This window comes from Mastigoproctus giganteus, chromosome 8 (assembly GCF_048544385.1).
Source record: "Mastigoproctus giganteus isolate SK-2022 chromosome 8, ASM4854438v1, whole genome shotgun sequence".
Lineage (NCBI taxonomy): Eukaryota > Metazoa > Arthropoda > Arachnida > Uropygi > Thelyphonidae > Mastigoproctus > Mastigoproctus giganteus.
In genome coordinates, this window is record NC_143582.1 from 162,813,448 (window position 1) to 162,834,129 (window position 20,682).

The 20,682-nt window shown below is 38.8% G+C and overlaps 1 protein-coding gene across 1 annotated transcript in view; it reads right to left on the reverse strand.

Annotated features, from left to right (window-relative positions):
• Positions 1 to 20,682, reverse strand: part of ArgRS (arginine--tRNA ligase-like protein) — a 222,813-nt gene that overhangs the window by 109,224 nt on the left and 92,907 nt on the right. The window contains exon 6 of the mRNA XM_090379871.1: positions 2,156 to 2,339. Within this exon, the coding sequence (XP_090235997.1) occupies positions 2,156 to 2,339 (184 nt within the window). The remainder of the gene's footprint in view (positions 1 to 2,155; positions 2,340 to 20,682) is intronic.

The window sequence follows — 20,682 nt, forward strand, 5'->3', positions numbered from 1 at the left end:
TATCTGGCTAATTTTGCATTAGCCAGTTAAATCTCATGATTTCTCGAGATTTTCTTATGTCTGGCAGCAGACGACTGGCTTTCATTTTACTTATATTTACTTATTGTACAGCGATGTCAGAACAGTAGTGGGTGTTCCCATGTGTCACCAGTAAGCAAAATAAAATTTGCTATCCTCAACGCTGCATACTGATAAGCATTAACCAATTAGAAAACTATATTGAAAAATATTTCGGCACCCTCTTGAACTGCCATCTGTAAGCGACGCTTACCTTGCCTATCCACTTGCAGAGGCCGTGTGTCAGAATGTAGTTAGTTTACGATTATTGCTTGTGGTGGAAGGTTACTGCTTGTGCGTTCGTTCCACTTGATTTTTTAAATTTATTTATATAATGAATAGTGAAGAGTGTTTTTCTGTTCCTTTCTTTAAGCTCAAGCGATAACTTATTAAAAAAATCTGTATAATTTCCAAACTTTTTGGCATACACGAGACAACCCGGGATAGCCCAAATGGGTTATTTACTCATATGTATTTTCTACTAAAAAAATTATAAAAAATACAAAAAAACTATAAAATGAGTATTTGCATGATGCACACTTTTAATCTGTAAAATAAAAAAAGTCAATCCGTTATGGCACATTTTCAGGGAAAAAAAAAAATGTTCCGGGAAGGGGTTAAATGGATTGAGAAAAATCTCAAGGTTCATGGCATTTTTCCTTCGCACTGACTATGCATGTGAGGGGGCATAAATTCAAATTGAGGAAGGATGATTGCAGAAATGTTCCTTCAGGAAGCGGGTGGTTGACTGTGGAACAAACTTCCATCTATTGTTGTGAAGTGAGTAGTTTGAATAGATTCAAGGAAGAACTAGACAAATTATTGGAGGGGAAGGGAGTGACAGTGGCAAGTGTTTTTTTTTTTTTTTTTTGTCTGTTGCTTTATAAGCTTTCTTTCTTTCTTGCATTGTTTGCCACTACTAATACTAATAGTAGAACTAAATAACACTGAATAGATATGTATGGCAATCCTTTAAGGAGATGCATTATAGACGTGAAATTTATGACACTGGAGGAAAAAGCAGAAACCTTTGAAATATTAGTAACTAATTTATTAGAAAACAATGTGGAGCTATCGAATATCCCTACAAATACACTTTTTGATTTCGTACTTAGACAAACAAGGCAAAAGGTTTCTTCAGGATATATCAACAACAGAACAACATCATAGGAGATGGCATCCTGCCATGATGATTGATTATTACTGGTTCCTGCAAAGAAACATTAATGCTTAATACAAAAAAAAAAAAAAAAAATTGAAAACAGCATATGGGAGAAAAATATGGAAAAAAAAGCACCTAAATATGTACTTTATTTGGTTATCACCAGTGCTATTAAAACCTTATATCCAGGAGAATGTTATATATTCATGAATCCCTACATTAGCCATATGAAAGCAAAAACTTTCACTTGGCTTTATTTATTTATATATATATATATATATATATATATATATTTTTTATTGACTAGTGCATTATTCCTTTTGCTTATGTATTTATTTTTATGTTTGCAAATTGTGCTTATTTACTAATACAAAGAATCACTAGATAAACATTAATTTTAATATTACTATAGGAAGAAATGTGGTAATATCACTATGACGTATGAAAAAGAAAATACTAAACTAAAAAAAAATATATAACAATTTGTGTGCAGTTAAGGTTGAACTTAGCAAGGTTCACTCTTATGTATCAATATTCAAAATAAAATAAATCAGTAATATAAAAAAAGAGTTTCTCTATGTTTAGGTTTGTTGTTTGGTTTTCAGGAACATTAGCAACTAAGGCCATATTGCTCGGGGGAAATGCGGTGGTAATTCCCTGACCTTTCCGCATCCTCCGTATTTGGTGGTCACTGACTCGAACCCCGGTCTAATCAAGAAGTGTGTGCTACGCACTGTGTTTAGGTTTACATAAATTATAAACTTAATGGCTGAAGTTCCAGCCCATGACTCCTAAATGTGGTTAACGATTGCATCTTTGTCAAAAAATAACTGATTGAACTTCTCTGATTTATGTTGTCATGTCAAAGTATTAAACAAGTTTTCATTTTCTTAAATTAATATTAAACAAAATAACATCTCATGCAACTAAACTTACTTTATAAAATGATTGCAAGTCTCCAACAGATGGTGATTCTTCTAAATAATTTGGAAATTTATCTCTCAGATGAGCAATAAGCATTCCAAACTGTGTTCCCCAGTCTCCCAAGTGATTCAGCCTAAGTACATTAAATCCCATAAATTCCATTAATCTACTTATGCTTTCTCCAATGATGGTTGATCTGAAATAAATAGCAGTAACACAAACTTACTCTACAACAGGAATAAAATCAAATCCTTCTCAAGAACTGCTACATTTTTCGTAAGCTAAACAATACTTTACTTTTCTCATAAAACAAAGTTGCTTTCATTCCACACAATAACTAATTGTAGAAAAAACTTGGCCAAATAATATGCTCAGCATTTTTTTTTTTTTTTTTTTTTTTTTTTTTTGTAAAACCAGGTATAACAATTCAAAAACCAAACACTTACATTTTGCAGTGAAGGTGAAGTTTGCAATATTTTACACTTAATTGGTGTGAAAATAAGAAAATGGTGGACTCTACATGAAAATTGCCTAATAATGAAAAAAATAGTCTGTTACAAACATAAAAATAATCCGCCCATATTATAGTCAATTAGCTAGACAACTCAAAAACGCATTTTCCAGCACTGATCTCACTTTAGTATTTTCATCTTATAATAAAATCGGTACATATTTTAACAATTATAAAGACACTTTCAAGTATATTTCAGACATTAATAATACAGTATATTTAATTCACTATCAACAAGAATGTAATGTACATTACGTTGACAGCACTACAGTTAAATATAGTACCTCAAATGTATCTAATACCATATGACAAGTGAAACCCATATGACAAATGTTGGGTAATGCACTTTCCTTTATGCCAGTGTTTCTCAACCTGTGGTCCACAGACCACCAGTGGTCTGAGTTGGTTATAGGTGGTCCGTGAGAAGGTAAATTTTATTGTAAGTATAAAATATAATTAGAAATAAAATTAAAATTGGCAATCAACTGTTTACTTTGTTGTTGCAAATCAAGAGGTATCCCTTACAATGTACAGGATACCTCCTGATTGGAATGTAAGGCATTGTCTGTCGCCAGCGTGCTGTTGGTGAGGCCGCAAGCTTTCATCTGTTACAGTCAATCACCAGCTTCTGAGCATGTAATATGTATTGGATTTTTTTTTGTGTATTTGTAAAGTATTTTTTACATTTTCACAAAACTAGTGTGAGAGAATAACTGTTAAAATTTGTAGTGATTATTTGATTGTACATGTTGGGCGAGTTTTTTTAGTATATTTTTAATTATATTTAATTAATAAGTGATATTTTGTTTGAGATTGGAATTATTTATTTTAGGAATTTAATATCAGCCCTATACTAAGTATAGGGCTGATATTAAGATCTGGGATGAGAGACAGGTGCCGAAGGACTGGAAAGAAAGTTTGATCATCCCATTGTTCAAGAAGGGGAACAGGAAAAAGTGTTCCAATTATAGAGGCAACACACTGACATCACATGTAAGTAAGCTGTATGAGAGAGTGTTAGAGCGGAAGATAAGAGGAATGATTGAAAACAGGATGGCCGAGAAACAGTACGGTTTTAGGCCTGGCAGATCGACGGTGGATCTAATTTTCTGCCTCAGGCAACTGATAGAAAAGTGTTATGAACACAAAGAATTATGGATGGCATTTTTGGATATAAAGAAAGCGTTTCATGCTGTAAAGAGAGTTGTTGTTGTTGTTATTTGATTTTTAGGAGCATTAGCAACTAAGGCCATATTGCTCCGGGGATATGTGGTGGTCATTCCCTGACCTTTTCCGCATCCTCCGTATTTGGTGGCTCACGGGCTCGAACCCCAGTTTAATCAAGAAGCATGTGCTACGCACTGCTGCTCCTGCCCACCTGGCTACGGAGGCGCCCCATAAAGAAAGTGTGGGAGGTTTTGAGAAACTTGGGGATAGAGGAACATTCTTGTGGAGAGAACTGAGAATATGTACACCAACACAGCGAGCAAAGTAAGAACAGTGGTGGGGGTTGATAGAGAGCTTCGAAATAACATTAGGTTTGAGGCAAGAAGGCGTCCTGTCACCACTACTGTTCATAGCTGTCATGAATGATGTGCAATGGTGGAACAACTTGGACAGAACCAGATGAAAGTCATGCTCTTCGTTGCTGTTGTTGTTGTTTGGTTTTTAGGAGCATTAGCAACTAAGGCCATATTGCTTTGGGAATATGCGGTGCTCATTCCCTGACCTTTCCGCATCCTCCATATTTGGTGGTGACGGGCTCGAACCCCGATCTAATCAAGAAGTGTGTGTTAATGCTCTTCGCAGATAACCTCTGCATATGGGGAGAGAGCAGGAAACAAGTGCAACAGCAAGTTAGATATATGGGCTAGTATGGCCAATGAATTTGGACTGGTTTTCAGTCAGGAGAAGAGTGAAGTAATGGTTCTAAAGAGGCATGGTGAGCTTAACAGATACATTACAATGGAAGGAAAAGGCTAAAATTGGTTAACAACTTCAAGTATCTAGGAAGCACCATTACAAAGACTAGAGTAATAGACGAAGAAATAAGTAGAAGGATACAAGCAGGTGGGAATTTCTATAGGAAGACAAGAGATCTGATCTGGAACATACCACTGAAGTGTAAGAAGGCTATATATCAGGTCTATTATGTACCAATTCTGACATATGCATCGGCAACTTGGACTATGAGGAAAAAGGATGAAAGCAGAATTCAGGGGGCAGAAATGAGGTTTGTGAGGAGCATAGCTGGAAAAACAACACGTGACAAATTTAGGAACGATGTGATTAGGGAGAGAATTTCAAATTCAAAATTTGAAAGGTCCCGTTTGAAATGGTTTGGACATGTCAAGAGAATGAACGAGAGGTGCTTGCAAGAAGAATGTTTGATTTACAATTAAGAGACAAAAGACCAAGAATGAGATGGCAGGACATGATAAAGACCGATGTCATTAAGAGAGGAGGAAATTTAAGTGAAATCAATGATGGAGAGAAGTACACGGACAGGGCATGGTGGCGAGGCTTCATACATCGACCCATGGAATAGCGGAACAATGACAGATGATTATGATCACTCAGTATAATATACTGAACAACATGGATAACTGGCTAAAAACAGGATTTTTGAAACATCAACCCAATACTAGTTTTTTCACAGATGTAAAGAAAAGTTATATTTTAGATAAAATAAGTGTGGGTGAGTGATAGGTTAAGATTTGAGACCTAAACGTGGTTTTATTTTTCGGACTGAACTTTAAAATGGTTATCATTGTTATGTTCGGGCATAGGAAATTTCAAGGTCATTAAATTTTTAAGGAACTATAATCAGTCACTGGGAATTCTTAGTAGAATAGTTGTGCTACATGATAGCTTTGATGTAGAAGTTTTCAGGATACCAAATTGTATTTAAAAATACTCACGTTTTGCTGAGTTATACATTATTGGTATTTTCAAGGTCACAGTAATTTTACCGAGTCAGCCATTTGGATGTTTCCAGGAGATAAAACTACAGCAGTGCCACCTGCTTGGTCAGTGGTGACTAGAAATTCGGCATAAATTGCGTAAAATTATGACATCACGAGGCAGCTTCATCACTGAATAAGAGCTACTCCATTTATATGGCTGCGGCAGGTTTAGTAGTTTAATTTGTTAAACTATTAAAGCACCGAAAGATATATGCTCCCAGAAGGGCCTTCCACGACGGAAAGGTTTCAGTGGAGACATCAGACGAAACCCGTTTCAAAAGGTCCACACACGACCTTTTCAACTAAATTGTGATCCAAGAAAGCAACGGGAAACTACTTGGATTATCCTTCCCTTGAAAACTTCAAGGATAGCAAGCAAAATAAACCACGGCCCCGAGTCTCGGCGTCCCTTGAATGGGACAGGGGTGCTAAGAATCTCTGAGCTTGCGTCGAAGAATTTTCTGAAACTAGCTACATGGAACGTTAGAAGCCTACTACAACCAGGAAAACTAGCCAATGCTTTACAAGAAATGGAACGCATTAACATCAACATACTTGGGCTAAGTGAAACCAAATGGCCTGGAACAAAGAAGTTTATATCAAACGACCACCACGTCTTCTGTTCCGGAGGAGAAGAGAACACCAAGCAGACGTACGGCGTCGCTTTCGTTGTCCACAAACAACTGGCCAACAAAGTCACCAGTTTCACCCCAATATCGGAATGAATCGCACTACTACAGCTAGCAGGCAACAAGATCAACCTGAATGTGCTCCAGGTCTACGCACCAACAGCGGACAAAGACTATCAAGAAATTGAATTGTTCTACAACAAGCTAAGCAACACTTTAAAGTCGCTGAAGAAGCACGACATGACGGTCATCCTCGGTGACTTTAATGCCAAAATCGGTCAAGGAAAGCTACAAAACATAGTCGGAGAACATGGCTTGGGGACACGGAATGAACGAGGCGACAGACTCGTCCAGTTCTGCCAAGAAGAAAAATTTAGCATTGCCAACACTTGGTTCAAACTACCACCTCGACGACTATACACCTGGACCTCACCAAAAGACTGACAACAATATCGTCAGGAACCAAATTGACTACATCTTAATCAACATCAGATATAAGTCAAGTGTCCTCAAGGCAAAAACTTACCCTGGAGCTGACATATCATCAGACCATAACCCAGTAATAGCAACACTATGTCTCAAATTAAGAGCAGTCAAACACACAAGCACAACAAAAAGAATCGACCTGGAGAAACTGAAAAACACCGCCAACAGACGACAAGTACAGCTTCATCTCAACACTACAATCCGATCGATCGAAGCAGTAACAACAGACGTGCAAGCATTCGGGCGTTCACTCAAACAGTGGATCAATGAAACAGCAGAAACCCTGCTAGGACATCAGGCGTCGAAAAAGAAACAACGGTGGATGACCCAGCACATACTAGACCTAATGGATGAACGGAGAATATTCAAAAGCAACAACAACCGGGAAAAATACAAAGAAATACAACAAAAGATCAAACAGGAAATCCGGAAGGCGAAGGAAAAATGGATGGAAGATCAGTGTGCAGAAATCGAAGACCTAATCAAGAAAAATGACAACTATAACATGCACAAGAAGCTTAAAGAAGCTGGAAACATCTACAAACCGGCTCCTATCCCAAGTTTATATACGGATAACAATCAACCTATACTAAGCAAACAAGCCAAACTCGACACCTGGAAGAGCTATATATACAATCTGTTCGGCACCAACAGAAAACCGGCAGAAACGCAACAACAAACACAGGAAGACAATCTCCACATATTAACATCTGAAGTGGAACATGCCATCCGAATAACAAAGCCAGGCAAGGCCTGTGGACCTGATCAGATTCATGTGGAACTGCTGAAACAACTAGACTACAGCAACATCCAACAACTAACGAAATGGTTCAATCAAATCTACAACAACAACGACATTCCATCCGAATGGCTCCAGTCCATCTTTGTGGCCCTACCAAAAAAGGCTACCAGCCGGAAATGCGAAGACTTCAGGCTGATCAGTCTAATGAGCCAGGTGCTAAAAGTCTTCTTCAAGGTGATTCAGCAAAGGATAAGATGTAAGTGCGAAAGTGCACTAGGAAACACACAGTTCGGATTCTGCAGGGGACTAGGCACCAGAGAAGCAATTTTCTGTTTACAAATATTGCTACAAAGGTGCTATGAACATCAAAAAGACGTGTATATATGTTTTATTGACTACGAGAAAGCCTTCGATTCAGTAGACCACGACCGCCTAATTGACCGACTGAGAAAACTTGGGCTTGAAAACAATGATATCAACTTTATTACAACTCTCTACTGGAATCAAACAGCCCGGCTTCGCTATGACAACGATCTGACAGACCCAATTCCAATAAAAAAAGGCGTCCGGCAAGGCTGTCCATTATCTCCCATTCTTTTTAACATCTATTCGGAAATGATCTTCGACCAAACACTGGCTGACAAGAACATCGGCATAAAAGTTAACGGACACTACATCAATAACTTAAGATATGCCGATGACACAGCACTAATAGCGGATTCAGAACAAGATTTACAGACCATCTTGAACGAAGTGGACATAGAAAGCCAAACATGGGGGCTACGAATCAACAAAAAGAAAACAAAGGTGATGAAGGTCAGCAGGACTGCAAGCAAAATCACGATCAAACTAAACAACAAAAAATTAGAGCAAATACACCGCTTCAAGTATCTCGGAGTACTCATTGATGACCAGCTGAACCATGAGGCCGAAATCAAAAGCAGAATTGAACAAGCCAGGCAGGCATTCACCAAATGGAGAACCCTCCTCACCGACAGAAGCTTGAACATCATGCTCAAATTACGCACATTGAAATGCTACATCTGGCCAATACTGCTCTACGGTGTAGAAACCTGGACTCTAACATCAGCCACTACAAAAAAGCTCCAGGCCTTCGAAATGTGGCTCTACCGAAGAATGCTGAAAATTCCGTGGACAGCCAAGATAACCAACGCACAGGTCCTGCAGGACATGCACACGGAACGGGACCTGCTCAAAACTATCATCAGCAGGAAATGCAAATACCTAGGTCACATCGCTAGGAACCAACAAAAATATCACTACTACCACTCATCCTGGAGGGAAAGATCGAAGGCAAGAAACGCCCAGGCAGACCGAAAATGGCATGGCTAGATAACATCAACACCTGGCTTCACATGACAACAGCACAAATTCTACACGCAGCGCTAGACAGAGAACAATATCAAAACGAAGTCGCAAACGCCATTCGGCAGCATTAAAGAAGAAGAAGAAGTAAAGAAACCCTACCCAGTGGTCCGCAGTAAGTAAAAAATGCTTGAGGTTGTCTGCGAATGATAAAAGGTTGAGAAGTACTGTTCTATGCAATTTAATTTTAACAATTTTTTAATAACCACACTTCTTTTTAATTAATCTCATTCATTAACAAATAAACAGTTGGGAAGTAATTTTCAATATTTTAGCTTTCCAATCTTTTTATTATAATTAATATAATAAATATTATTATACATAATTAATTTCATGAAACAATCAGCTGCCATTGATCGCAGTTGTTTATCTTAATCAACATACCATGACCACATGTTGTTGTTGTTGTGGGTTTTTTGGCACAAGAGCCTCCTGAGCCATATTGTGCCTTTTCATTATTAACTTATGACTGAGTCTTTAATATTATGGTTATCAGAGGCGATTATATATATTTATGCTTCTCAAGTATTTAAAGAGTGCTTCAAAATTTGCATTATTGCCAAGTATGTGTTCTAAATCAGCATGTTCTGGAGGCAACTAGAGGGAGCAATACTCTTGATTTGATTATCTGTAGTGATTCTTCATGCATTAAGAATCTGCACATACAGGAACCACTAGGTGGCAGTGATCACAGTGTGTTGAAGTGGGATTTACTCAAGGAGGTAACTACCATCAGGGGTAAAGGAAAGGGTTATTGCTTTCGTAAAGGCAACTACGATGGTCTGAGACAGTATTTAAATTCTATACAGTGGGATCAACTGATGATGTTACCAACAGCAAACTCAAAATGGGAAGCATTCAAAGAACTTATCTTGGAAGCTACTAGGCTTTACATACCAACTAAGAAATATTGTTCAAGGTTCAGGCCTAAATGGATGTCAGATGAACTAATGAGACATATGGCAGAGAAGAAAATGCATGGGATACATATAAATTAACATGTGACACAGAAGCCTATGATAGATATAAGTTGATCTGTAACCAAGTTAAAAAGGAGGTTAGGCAGGCGAAGGCAGATTAAGAGAAATCTTTGGCAAGGGACGCAAAGAAAAACAGCAAGGAGTTCTTTACTTATGTAAACTCTAGAAGGAAGGGGATGAATCAGATTGGTCCACTTGATATCGATGGTTCAACTGTTCATGATCCTGCTCAGGTAGCTAACAAACTAAATCAATATTTTGCATCTACATTCACATGAGGAGTTATTCAGGAAGGGGAATGCCATAGATGAAGTAAACACTGGCAGTGAGCTAGATGATTTTGTAATAACTGAGAGGAAAGTGGAGGAGAAATTGTTGAAGATAAATACAAGAAAGGCACCTGGGGTGGATGGGACTATCCAGTTATATTAAAGGAGGCAGCAGAAGAAGTAAGCAATCCGTTAGCCATAATTAAGAGAGCTTCCTTGGACTCGGGGGAGGTACCGACAGACTGGAGATGTGCAAATGTAACCCCAATTCACAAAGGAGGATCAAAGGCTGACAAGTAATTATAGACCCGTGAGTTTAACCTCTGTTCCAGGAAAATTAATGGAAGCACTGGTTAAAGAAGCACTGCAGGATCAACTTGACAAGAATTCAGTTATAGCTCAGACACAGCATGGTTTTGTTAAGGGAAGGTCTTGCCTGACCAATTTGATTGGATACTATGATGTAGTCGCAAAAGAATTGGATGCAGGGAATAACTTTGATATTATATATTTGTATCTTAGAAAGGCTTTTGATACTGTTTTACATGGAAGACTGCTGCACAAATTCGAGCAGTGTGGCATTGGTGGCAAATTGTTGCTATGGATAAAGGGATGGTTGAGTGGCAAAAGACAGAGAGTGGTAATTAATGGACACTGCTCATTGTGGACTAATGTTACTAGTGGAGTCTCTCAGGGTTCAGTGTTGGGTCCATTGTTGTTTTCTGCATTTATAAATAATATTGATGATGATATATCAAGCTTAATGTCCAAGTTTGCGGATAATACAAAGGTTGGCAGGGTTGTTAAGGACGCTACACTGCTGCAACACGATCTGGAAAGGTTGAGCAGATGGGCTGAGAGGTGGCAAATGAAGTTTAACATTGACAAATGTAAAGTACTACATATGGGAAACAGCAACCCCAGAGCAACGTATCAACAAGTGGTAGAGAATGAAAAGGACCTGAGGGTAATTGTGCAGGCAGATATGGAGTTCTCTGAGCAGTGCAGATGGACTGCAAGAGTAGCTCATGGTGTTTTATCAATTATATACAGGAAATTTTCTAGCAGGGATAGGGAGGCGATTATTCCCTTGTATAAGGCAATGGTCAGGCCGCACCTTGAGTACTGTATACAGGTCTGGAGGCCTCATTTCAAGAAGGATGTAGAGCTGCTGGAACGAGTACAGAGAAGGGCAACAAGGTTAGTGAACGGAATGAAGGGTTGCTCTTACGAAGAAAGGCTTAAATTTTGCAAATTACAGTGTCTGGAGACTAGGCACTGGCGAGGTGATCTGATAGAGGTGTACAAAGCCTTGAATGATTTGAGCATGCTCAATGCTGATGGGATACTGCCTCTTGCTCAGAATAATCACCTGAGAGGGCATAAATTCAAATTGAGGAAAGACAGATGTAGGATAGATGTGCGGAAATTTGCCTTTAGCCAGCGGGTAGTTGGTTGGTGGAACAGACTTCTATCCCTTGTTGTGGAAGTTGATAGCCTAAATAAATTTAAGGCTCAGCTGTACAGGTATTTCGAATGAACGGAGGGGTGAAGTGGAAGGGTTTTTTTTTTTTTTTTTTGGCTGATGCTGCATAAGCTTGCTTTCTTGCATCATATGCCTCTACTAATGCTAATGTATCATCTGCAAACTTGGACATTAAGCTTGATATACCATCATCAATATCATTTATAAATACAGAAAACAACAATAAACCCAACACTAAACCCAGAGGGACTCCACTAATAACATTAGTCAGCAATGAGCAGTGTCCATTGATTACCACTCTATGTCTTCTCCCACTCAACCATCCCTTTATCCATAGTGACAATTTGCCTCCAATGCCACACTGCTCCAATTTGTTCAGGGTTTACTGGGATTACTGCTTCCGTGTGCAACAGTATCAAAGCCTTTCTAAGATCCAAATATATGATATCAAAGTTATTCCCTGCATCCAGTTCCTTTGTGACCACATCATAGCATCCAATCAAATTGGTCAGACAAGACTTTCACTTAACAAAACCATGCTGTGTCCAAGCTATAACTGAAGTCTTGTCTAGATGATTCTGCAGTGCTTCTTTAACAGCGCCTCCATTAATTTTCCTGGAACAGAAGTTAAACTAACAGGTCTATAATTACTTGTGTCGCCCTTTGATCCTCCTTTGTGAATTGGGGTCACATTTGCACATCTCCAGTCCATGGGTATTTCCCCTTAGTCCCGGAAGCTCTTATAATTATGCCTAAGGGTTTGCTTACTTCCTTTGCTGCCTCCTTTAATATAACTGGATAGATTACATCCACACCAGCAACTTCAACAACTTCTCCTCCACTTTCCTCTCAGTTATTACAAAATCATCTAGCTCACTGCCAGAGTTTAACTCACCTCTGGCATTCCTCTCCCCGAATAACTCCTTATGTGTGAATGTTGATGCAAAATATTCATTCAGTTTGTTAGCCACTTGAGCAGGATCATCAACAGTTGAGCCATCAATATACAGTGGACCAATCTGATTCATCCCTGTCCTTCTAGAGTTTACTTAGGTAAAGAAGCCTGTTTTTCTTTGCATCCTTTGCCAAAGATTTCTCATAATCTGTCTTTGCCTGCCTAATCTTCTTTGTGACTTGGTTACAGACCAGCTTATACCTATCATAGGCTTCCATAAGTCAGAGTGTGTAAGAGTTGTGATGTGTTCTGTTGGTGTGTTATATAATTGGCATCTTAGCAGGTATGGAGCATCCAACACCTGATCGGATGCTCCCTGCTTCCATTCCTTTGCCAAGTGAAGTCCAGGTTGTAAACATTTCATACTGACCCCCCTCCCCCAAGAAACTGTTTCTGATAGATCCCTGTGAAAGAAAGGAGAGGGAATAGTGGGAGAGGTATATGGGTGTAGGGAGGGATGGGGAAAAGTAATTGTAAAGATGGGGACATAAGTAGCCAGAAAAGGAAGTAAGCAGGGGAAAAATACAAGACAGGACAGTGCAATCTCACCCTGAGTGGCCTCTCAGGGTCAACATAAATACCACCCTGGCAGCAAGCTGCCAAGGTCAGCAGTGGTTCCACCCTTGGAAGGGGGTCAGCAATAGGCATCTCATCAGAAAGGACAAAACAGAACAGGGCAGGATGGAGGGGGTTATGCTCTTAGTTAAAAAGCATATTAAATCTAAGGCAGTGCCTCCAGTTGATATGGATGGCTAGTGCAATGCTGTGTCAGTTTGGTGTGACATCAGCACTGAGAAAACAAAAATGAAAGTTGGAAGGTGTTATAAGCCTAATGACCAATGAGTATAACAAACAGCTATAAAAATAAATAGTGGGCCAGTAATTCAGAATGTCTTATAATGGGGGATTTTAACTTTCCAGATATTGACTGGAATTTGTTGGTTGGTCATTCACACACCAGCAAGAATTGTGGATTTCTAAGAACTGTTTTCTACAGCAGCATGTTATGCAGGCAATAAGAGGAAGCAATCTCTTGATTTTGTTGTCAGCAGATGTTCTTCATGCATTAAGAATATGCAGGTAGAAGACATTCTGGGTGGCAGTGAAATGTGCTGATGTGAGATTAACTTAAGCACATAACTACTATCAAGGATAAAGGGAGGAGCTTTTGTTTTCTTAAGGGTGACAAAGGTAGTTTCAGTCAGTTTTTAAATTTAATATGGTGGGATTATCTGATGATGTTACCAACATCAAATCTAAATGGGAAGAATTCAGAAAAATAACTGTAGAAGCCACTATGTTTTTCTTACCAACTAAGAAATACTGTTCAAGTAAGTAGGAATAAATGAAGGTCATATGAACTAATGAGACTTGTGGCAGAAAAGAAAAATGCATGGGATGCATATAAATGATCAGGCAACACAGAAGCCTATGGTAGATATAAGCTAGTCTGTAATCAAGTCACAAAGGAGGTTAAGGCAAGCAAAGGCAGATTACGAGAAACCTTTGGTAAAGGATGCAAAGAAAAACAGCAAAGGCTTCGAAGCTTATATTAATAGTAGAAGGAAGGGGGTTGAATCACATTGGCCACTTGATGTCAATGGGTTAACTATTGATGACCCTGCATCTACATTCACACAAGTGAAATTCTTTAGGGAAGGAGATGCCAGAAGTTTTTATAAAACTCTAACAGGGAGTTAAATTATTTTGTGATAACTGAGAGGAAAGTGGAAAAAAATTGTTGAAGCTAATCATAAAAAAGGCACCTGAAGTGGATGGGATCTATCCAATAGGAGGTAATTGTGAGAGCATCTTTGGATTCAGGGGTTCTTATCGCTACCTATGGACTGGAGATATGCAAATGTAGCCCCAATTCACAAAGGGAGATCAAAAGTGACATGAGTAATTAATTACAGACCTGTTAGCTTAATTTCTGTTCCAGAGAAAATAAGTCGCTGGTTAAAGAAATAACTTGGGATCACCTAGAAAGGAATACAATTATACTGCAGTCACAGCATGGATTTGTTAAGGTAGGATATTGTCTGACCAATCTGAATGTATACTATGATGCAATAACAAAAGAACTTGGTGAAAAAAATAATTTTGACATCATATGTTTTTTGGGCTTGACTTCAGAAAAACTTTTGATACTATTGCACATAAAAGACAGCTGTATAAATTGGAGCAATGTGGCATTAAGGGTCAATTATTGCTATGGACAAAGGGATGGTTGAGTGGGAGAAGATAAAGTGATTATTAATGGACACTGCTCTTGGAGCAATGTTATTAATGGAGTCCCTCAGGTTTCAGTGTTAGGTTCACTGTTGTTTTCTATATTTGTTAATGATATTGATGAAGTATAACAAGCTTAATGTCTAAGTTTGGATACAAAGGTTGGCAGAGTGGTTAATGACAGTACTCAAGGTAAGCTATTGCAACAAGATGTAGGAATAATTAGGAAGATTGGCTGAGCAATTGCAGTTTAAGTTTAACATTAAAAAATGCAAAGTACTCATATGGATAGCAGTAATCCCAGATTAATGTACCATCTGCATGTTACTAGAACTCCAAGACTGGACAACTCAGCATAAGCTATAGATCTACCCACACAAGACAGTACATATGCTCCTCAAGGGGAAATTAGACCCAGAAAGGCCACCCACTGTTAGATACAATGGCCAAAACATTAAAAGCATGGCCAGCACAAAATATCTTGGAGTAATCTTTGATTACAAGCTCACTTTTCTCCAACATGTCAAGTATGTCAAAGAAAAAGTGAAGACATATATAAGAAGGATTATTAATATTACTAAGAAGGAGTGGGGCCTTAAACCCCAAACCCTAAATCTATACTACAATTGTATTGTGCTTCCAATAATAACATATGGAACAGGGGGTGGGGGGGTGGCACAGAGTCAACCTAGAGGTTGTGAGAAATCAACTACTACTGGCCCAAAGGGCTGCCCTCCTAGCAATGACCTGCAGGTTGTCCTTTGCACTCCAGGTCCTTACCAGCAAGATCCCTCTTGATATGGAAGTTGTTTATCACCAGATAAAGTTTCTCCGCAAAAGGAACATACAGGACAATGCTCACAACATCCAGATAGACCTTACCATTCCTGCTAAACAAGGTTTGAATAGAATAAGAATGCTGTTAGTCTCCAGGTGGCAGGAGAAATGGAACAACACACAGCATGGAACAATCACCCGTAAATTCCTACCAGAGGTAGCTGAGAACAGCAAAAACCACATTAAAATGGTTCACTCCAGGGCTCCATGCCCTATTCTTGTTAATGGGCCATGGGTAGCTTCAACAACAAACTTCACAGCATGGGCCTCACAGACACCCCAGATTGCACCTGCAGAAACAGTGAATCTTGGGACCACCTGATGTATGACTGTCACCTGTACGTGGACATCCGGACACAACTTGAAATTGAGACTGGCTGCTACACCCAAGATGAAGTGTCGGAATTAACTGCAATTCAGGCTAACTATGTAGCCTTCTGTAGGTATGCTAATGCCCTCTTCAAGCGTAGGACAATTATTTCTCAAGAACAGTGCCAACGACATCCTGACGTGTAAACTCTAACAAGATCAGGTACATTAATGGGACCAATCCTTCAACTGTGACTTACCTAACTTCAATCATAGTTATATCCAGTGATGGACACTACACTTGGCCTACAGAACCACACCTTGGCAGAAAACACTGCAGACCCTGATCTTCTGAGGATGAGATCCTCTGTGCTGACCACAGCCTGGGGCAGGATCTATGCTGCTTACCCCCATCTAGGTTGGGATCATCACTGCTGACTCCAACTGGAGCAGGATCTTCACTGCCTGCTGACCCCTACTGAGGGGTGGGATTTGTGCTGCTGACCCCCAACTTAGGGGTGGAATCTTCACTGCCTGCTGCCCCTACTGAGGGGCAGGATAGAAAGATGAAGATGATTGAGACTTACTGTCTCAATCATCTCCATCTTTCTATCACTATATTCCCCCCAGTCCCTCCTTCCCCATCTTCTCCCTGATATACATCCACTCTCCTTTCCTATATTTCCATGGGTTTCCTCAGACCATCAGTTCTGGGGATGCCTAGCAGGAGCTAAGATGAATCTAGCCTGCCTCTACGCAGCTAGAGATGAGACAGGGGGCAATCAAACTCGAGTTTGTTGCCCCCCTGGTTGCTAAATCGCCTGATGCTGGTCACTCAACATGCAAAAAAAAAAAAAAAAAAAAAACCCTTTCACATATTACAAATGGCCGCACAAACGGCCGGTGATGGCACTTCCTCATCACAAGGCGACAAAGCGGCAAATGGAGGAACCCTAGAATCAGCAAAAAAAACCCACTAATAATAATAAACTCTCCATCAAGAACACGTAGCGATTCATGCTGGCAATGTCAGATGACACATGTTGACGATGCCACCTGGCCTTAGAAACGATCCAACACATCACTGTGAGGTGCAAGGTAATCATCCAGACTGAGTACACTCACAGACACGACCAGGTAGCCAGGATAATACATCAGAAGCTAGCAAGGAAATACCAGTTGACCAAAGAAAGTGTACCATACTACAAGTACGAACCCCAGGCAGTGCTAGAGACCCAAACCTACAAGCTGTACTGGGACCGCGCCATAATAACGGATAAGACCATCAAGCACAACAGACCGAACATAACCCTTGTGGACAAGATGGAAAAGGCTACCTATCTGATTGACATAGCAGTGCCCAACATTAGCAATGTCCAGAAAACCCAAGAGGAAAAAATTAGGAAGTACACGAACCTGAGACACGAGGTCAAGGAGATGTGGCATATGCAAGAAGTATTGACCATCTCGGTCATCGTGTCAATCACCGGTATGGTGCCAAAGACTCTACATAGCAGCGAAGCAGCAATAGGTCTCCCAGAGAACACCTATAAGGAACTCCAGAAAGTCACAATCCTGAACACCTGTAGGATAGTCAGAGATTTTCTTGACCAACAGTAATACCAGATATTACAACCACCCCACCCTGTGTACTTGGTAGCAGTACCCGTTGAGGAGTGGAATCCCCCAATCAGGGAGAAATAATATCATTTTCTGCTATGCTACACTCAGCATAGCAGAAAATGATAAAGACCTGGGAGTAATTCCGCAGTCAGATATGAAGTTCTTTGATCAGTGTAAACAGGCTGCCAGGAGAACTCATGGAATTTTGTCAATGATATACAGGAATTTTGTTAGCAGGGATAAGGAGGTGATCATCCCATTGTACATGGCAATGTATAGGCTGCATCTTTAGTACATCTTCAGGTCTTATTTTAGGAAGGTTATAGATCAGTTGGAACAGGTGCAGAGAAGAGAAACAAGAGTGGCAAGGGGAACAAAGGAGTGCTCTTACTAAGGAAAGCTTTAGTTCTGCAAATTGCAGCATCTGGAGACTAGGCATCTGCAAGGTGATCTGACTGCAATGATTAAGGCTTTGAATGGATTGAGAAACTCAGTGCTGATGGCATCCTTCCTTTTGCTTAGACTACACACATGATGGGCATAAATTCAAATCAAGGAAGGATGATTGCAGGATAGAAGTTTGCAGCCAGCAAGTGGTTGATTGTTGGAACAAACTTCCATCTGTTGTTGAAGTGGGTAGTTTGAATAAATTCAAGGAAGAACTAGACAAAAGGAGGAGATGGACAGGTAATGTGGGAAATGATTTTTTTTTGCTAATAGTTTATAAGCTTGGTTTCTTACATCATTTGCCACTACTAATACTTGTTGTGTTCTTTTGTTTATTTAACAATTATACCTTAGTAGTGCAGAGGGAAGGGATTAGTTTATGATATACTCCTGTGTTTCACAAACTATTATCACTCAATTAAAGTTTGAAATTAAGAGTTGAGCACAAATAAAGTTTAACTGTCATTAAATTCAACATAGGTTTTCCCAATGTTGTAGTACACTTGAAGTATTGTGTCACACCAGTATCAGACTGTGTTGTAGCACACCAATAGTGGTGTGCCACAACACATCATATAATCTAATATTGGTGCGCACACACACACACACACACACACCTAGGTGCCAGGACACAGTTTGAAAACCACTGTAGTTTATTAACTCAACAATGCATTCGTCAGGTACCACATGTAGTGTTTCACGTGGATGTGTTACCCTTTTACTATCAATTTTAGTGATTTTGACTAACATTTACATTTTTCCTGGATGTAATTTTTACTTATTTTTGTAACACTTTGAAGTTATCATGTTTTGACATACAAAATTAAAATGTAACCTAAAAGAATAGTTGATATTTCATATGTACATCTTCCATCTCCTTATTATCTTTTTTCCCTATTGCACTGCCAACCTTTACACGAATTGAAAATGAAGTTAACTGTGCTTCTTCTCATATATTTTATTGGCATATTTATTGTTTTCCCCCTGAACTCCCTATTTTCTAATACCATGTGTGTCAAGTCCTTTGTCTTGCCAAATGTGGTATCTTTCAGGAACGTATCCCCTACAGTCGGTGAGAGAGTAATGAAATTACAAACTGAACAGTGAAGACAGGCTGATAGAATAGACATGGTTCTATGTATCACATATGAGAATTTTGTGGTAGGGGAAAAGGCCTGATCATTCTATTGTATAAACCAATGGTTAGGTACATCATCTGACTTATTTTATAGAGGTGTAAGCCAGAAAGGGTGCAATGAAGACTAATGTGGTTAGTTATTAGAACAAAGAGGTATTTCCAAATAGCTCTTTGTTAGTTGTCAGTTTTAAAAGTTACAAGGTCTGGAAAGAGGAGCTCTATACTACAGTCTTATTAAGATATTCATGTTTTTAAAACGATTAACTAAAATAAGAAGAGAATCAGTCTATTAAAAAAAACAGGGATTAACTTTTCTCTTTCTCACGTGTGATAAGCTAGATGACATGTATTTAAATTGCAGACTAGATATAATGGTTTTGTTTTAGTCCAAGAGTAATTAGCCACTGGAACAAACTGCTATCTATTCTTATAAAACTGAAGAGCTTATATAAATTTAAAGAGCTAGCCAGATACCCAAATGAAATCAGTGACAAGAAAAACACTTTTGTATTTAAAAAAAAAAAAAAAATTAAGCCTGACTCCTTGTGCCCTTGTCACAATGCATATACTAATACTAATTCAAAATTAAAATTTGATTTATTTATTATATTTTTTTTAAACTTTCATTTCTTTCCATGAATGGAAAGTTATAATAATATTATCATCTACTACTCATTTAAAATGAGTGTGTTAAAATAGAAATAAATGATTTTTTTGGAATCACTACAAAAGTACGTAGTACTACTCCTTTGATGCACGTTTTCGTGCAGCTGGATTTTTTTGAACTAAAAGGCCACATGATATATACAATTAAATATATATTATAGAATAAAGACTGATTTAATCTGCTAGGGTGACATCTCATTGAGAACTATAAGGCACTGGCATCTGAAACAACTAAGGGACATTACATATTAATAAAATTTCTTTAAACTTGCTTAAGGGCTGGGTTGAAAATCTGTAGTGTTATGCTAATGAGCCTATGTTTTTTAGTTACTTTAGAAGAGACTAAAGAGCGTAGCTCTGCCATTGTCACAGAGGAGCAACATGGTCCTCTGGCAGTATAAACAGATATTTAGAATGCAGTGTGAGCATTATTTCTCAAACTATTTCAATATCTGCACTGAAATCATACTCTGCCTACCAATAGATGTTTTATTACCACATAACAAAAGTTACACTTTCAATTGGAAGTTTTTCTTCTGAACGCTGCTTGTTTAGATTCAATATATTGAATCAATATATTCAATATATTCACCACTCAGCACACAAGGTTGCTAACTAAAGCCACCTGTTATATAATAATGGAACCAAATAGTTCCGGATCGGTCACAACAGTGCCTTAAGTTTAATAAACAATAGATTCACCTACTAGGTCATGTTATTCAATTAAAAACGAACAACTTTAGGATGACTCTTGGATAATGTCTTTAGTTGCTTCTAAAGAGCCTAAGCTCGTGCATTGCCATTACTGCAGGAGGGGCAACATGGCCCCCAGGAAGTACAGAAACAAATTCAGTGCAAGCAATATTTGTCAAACTAA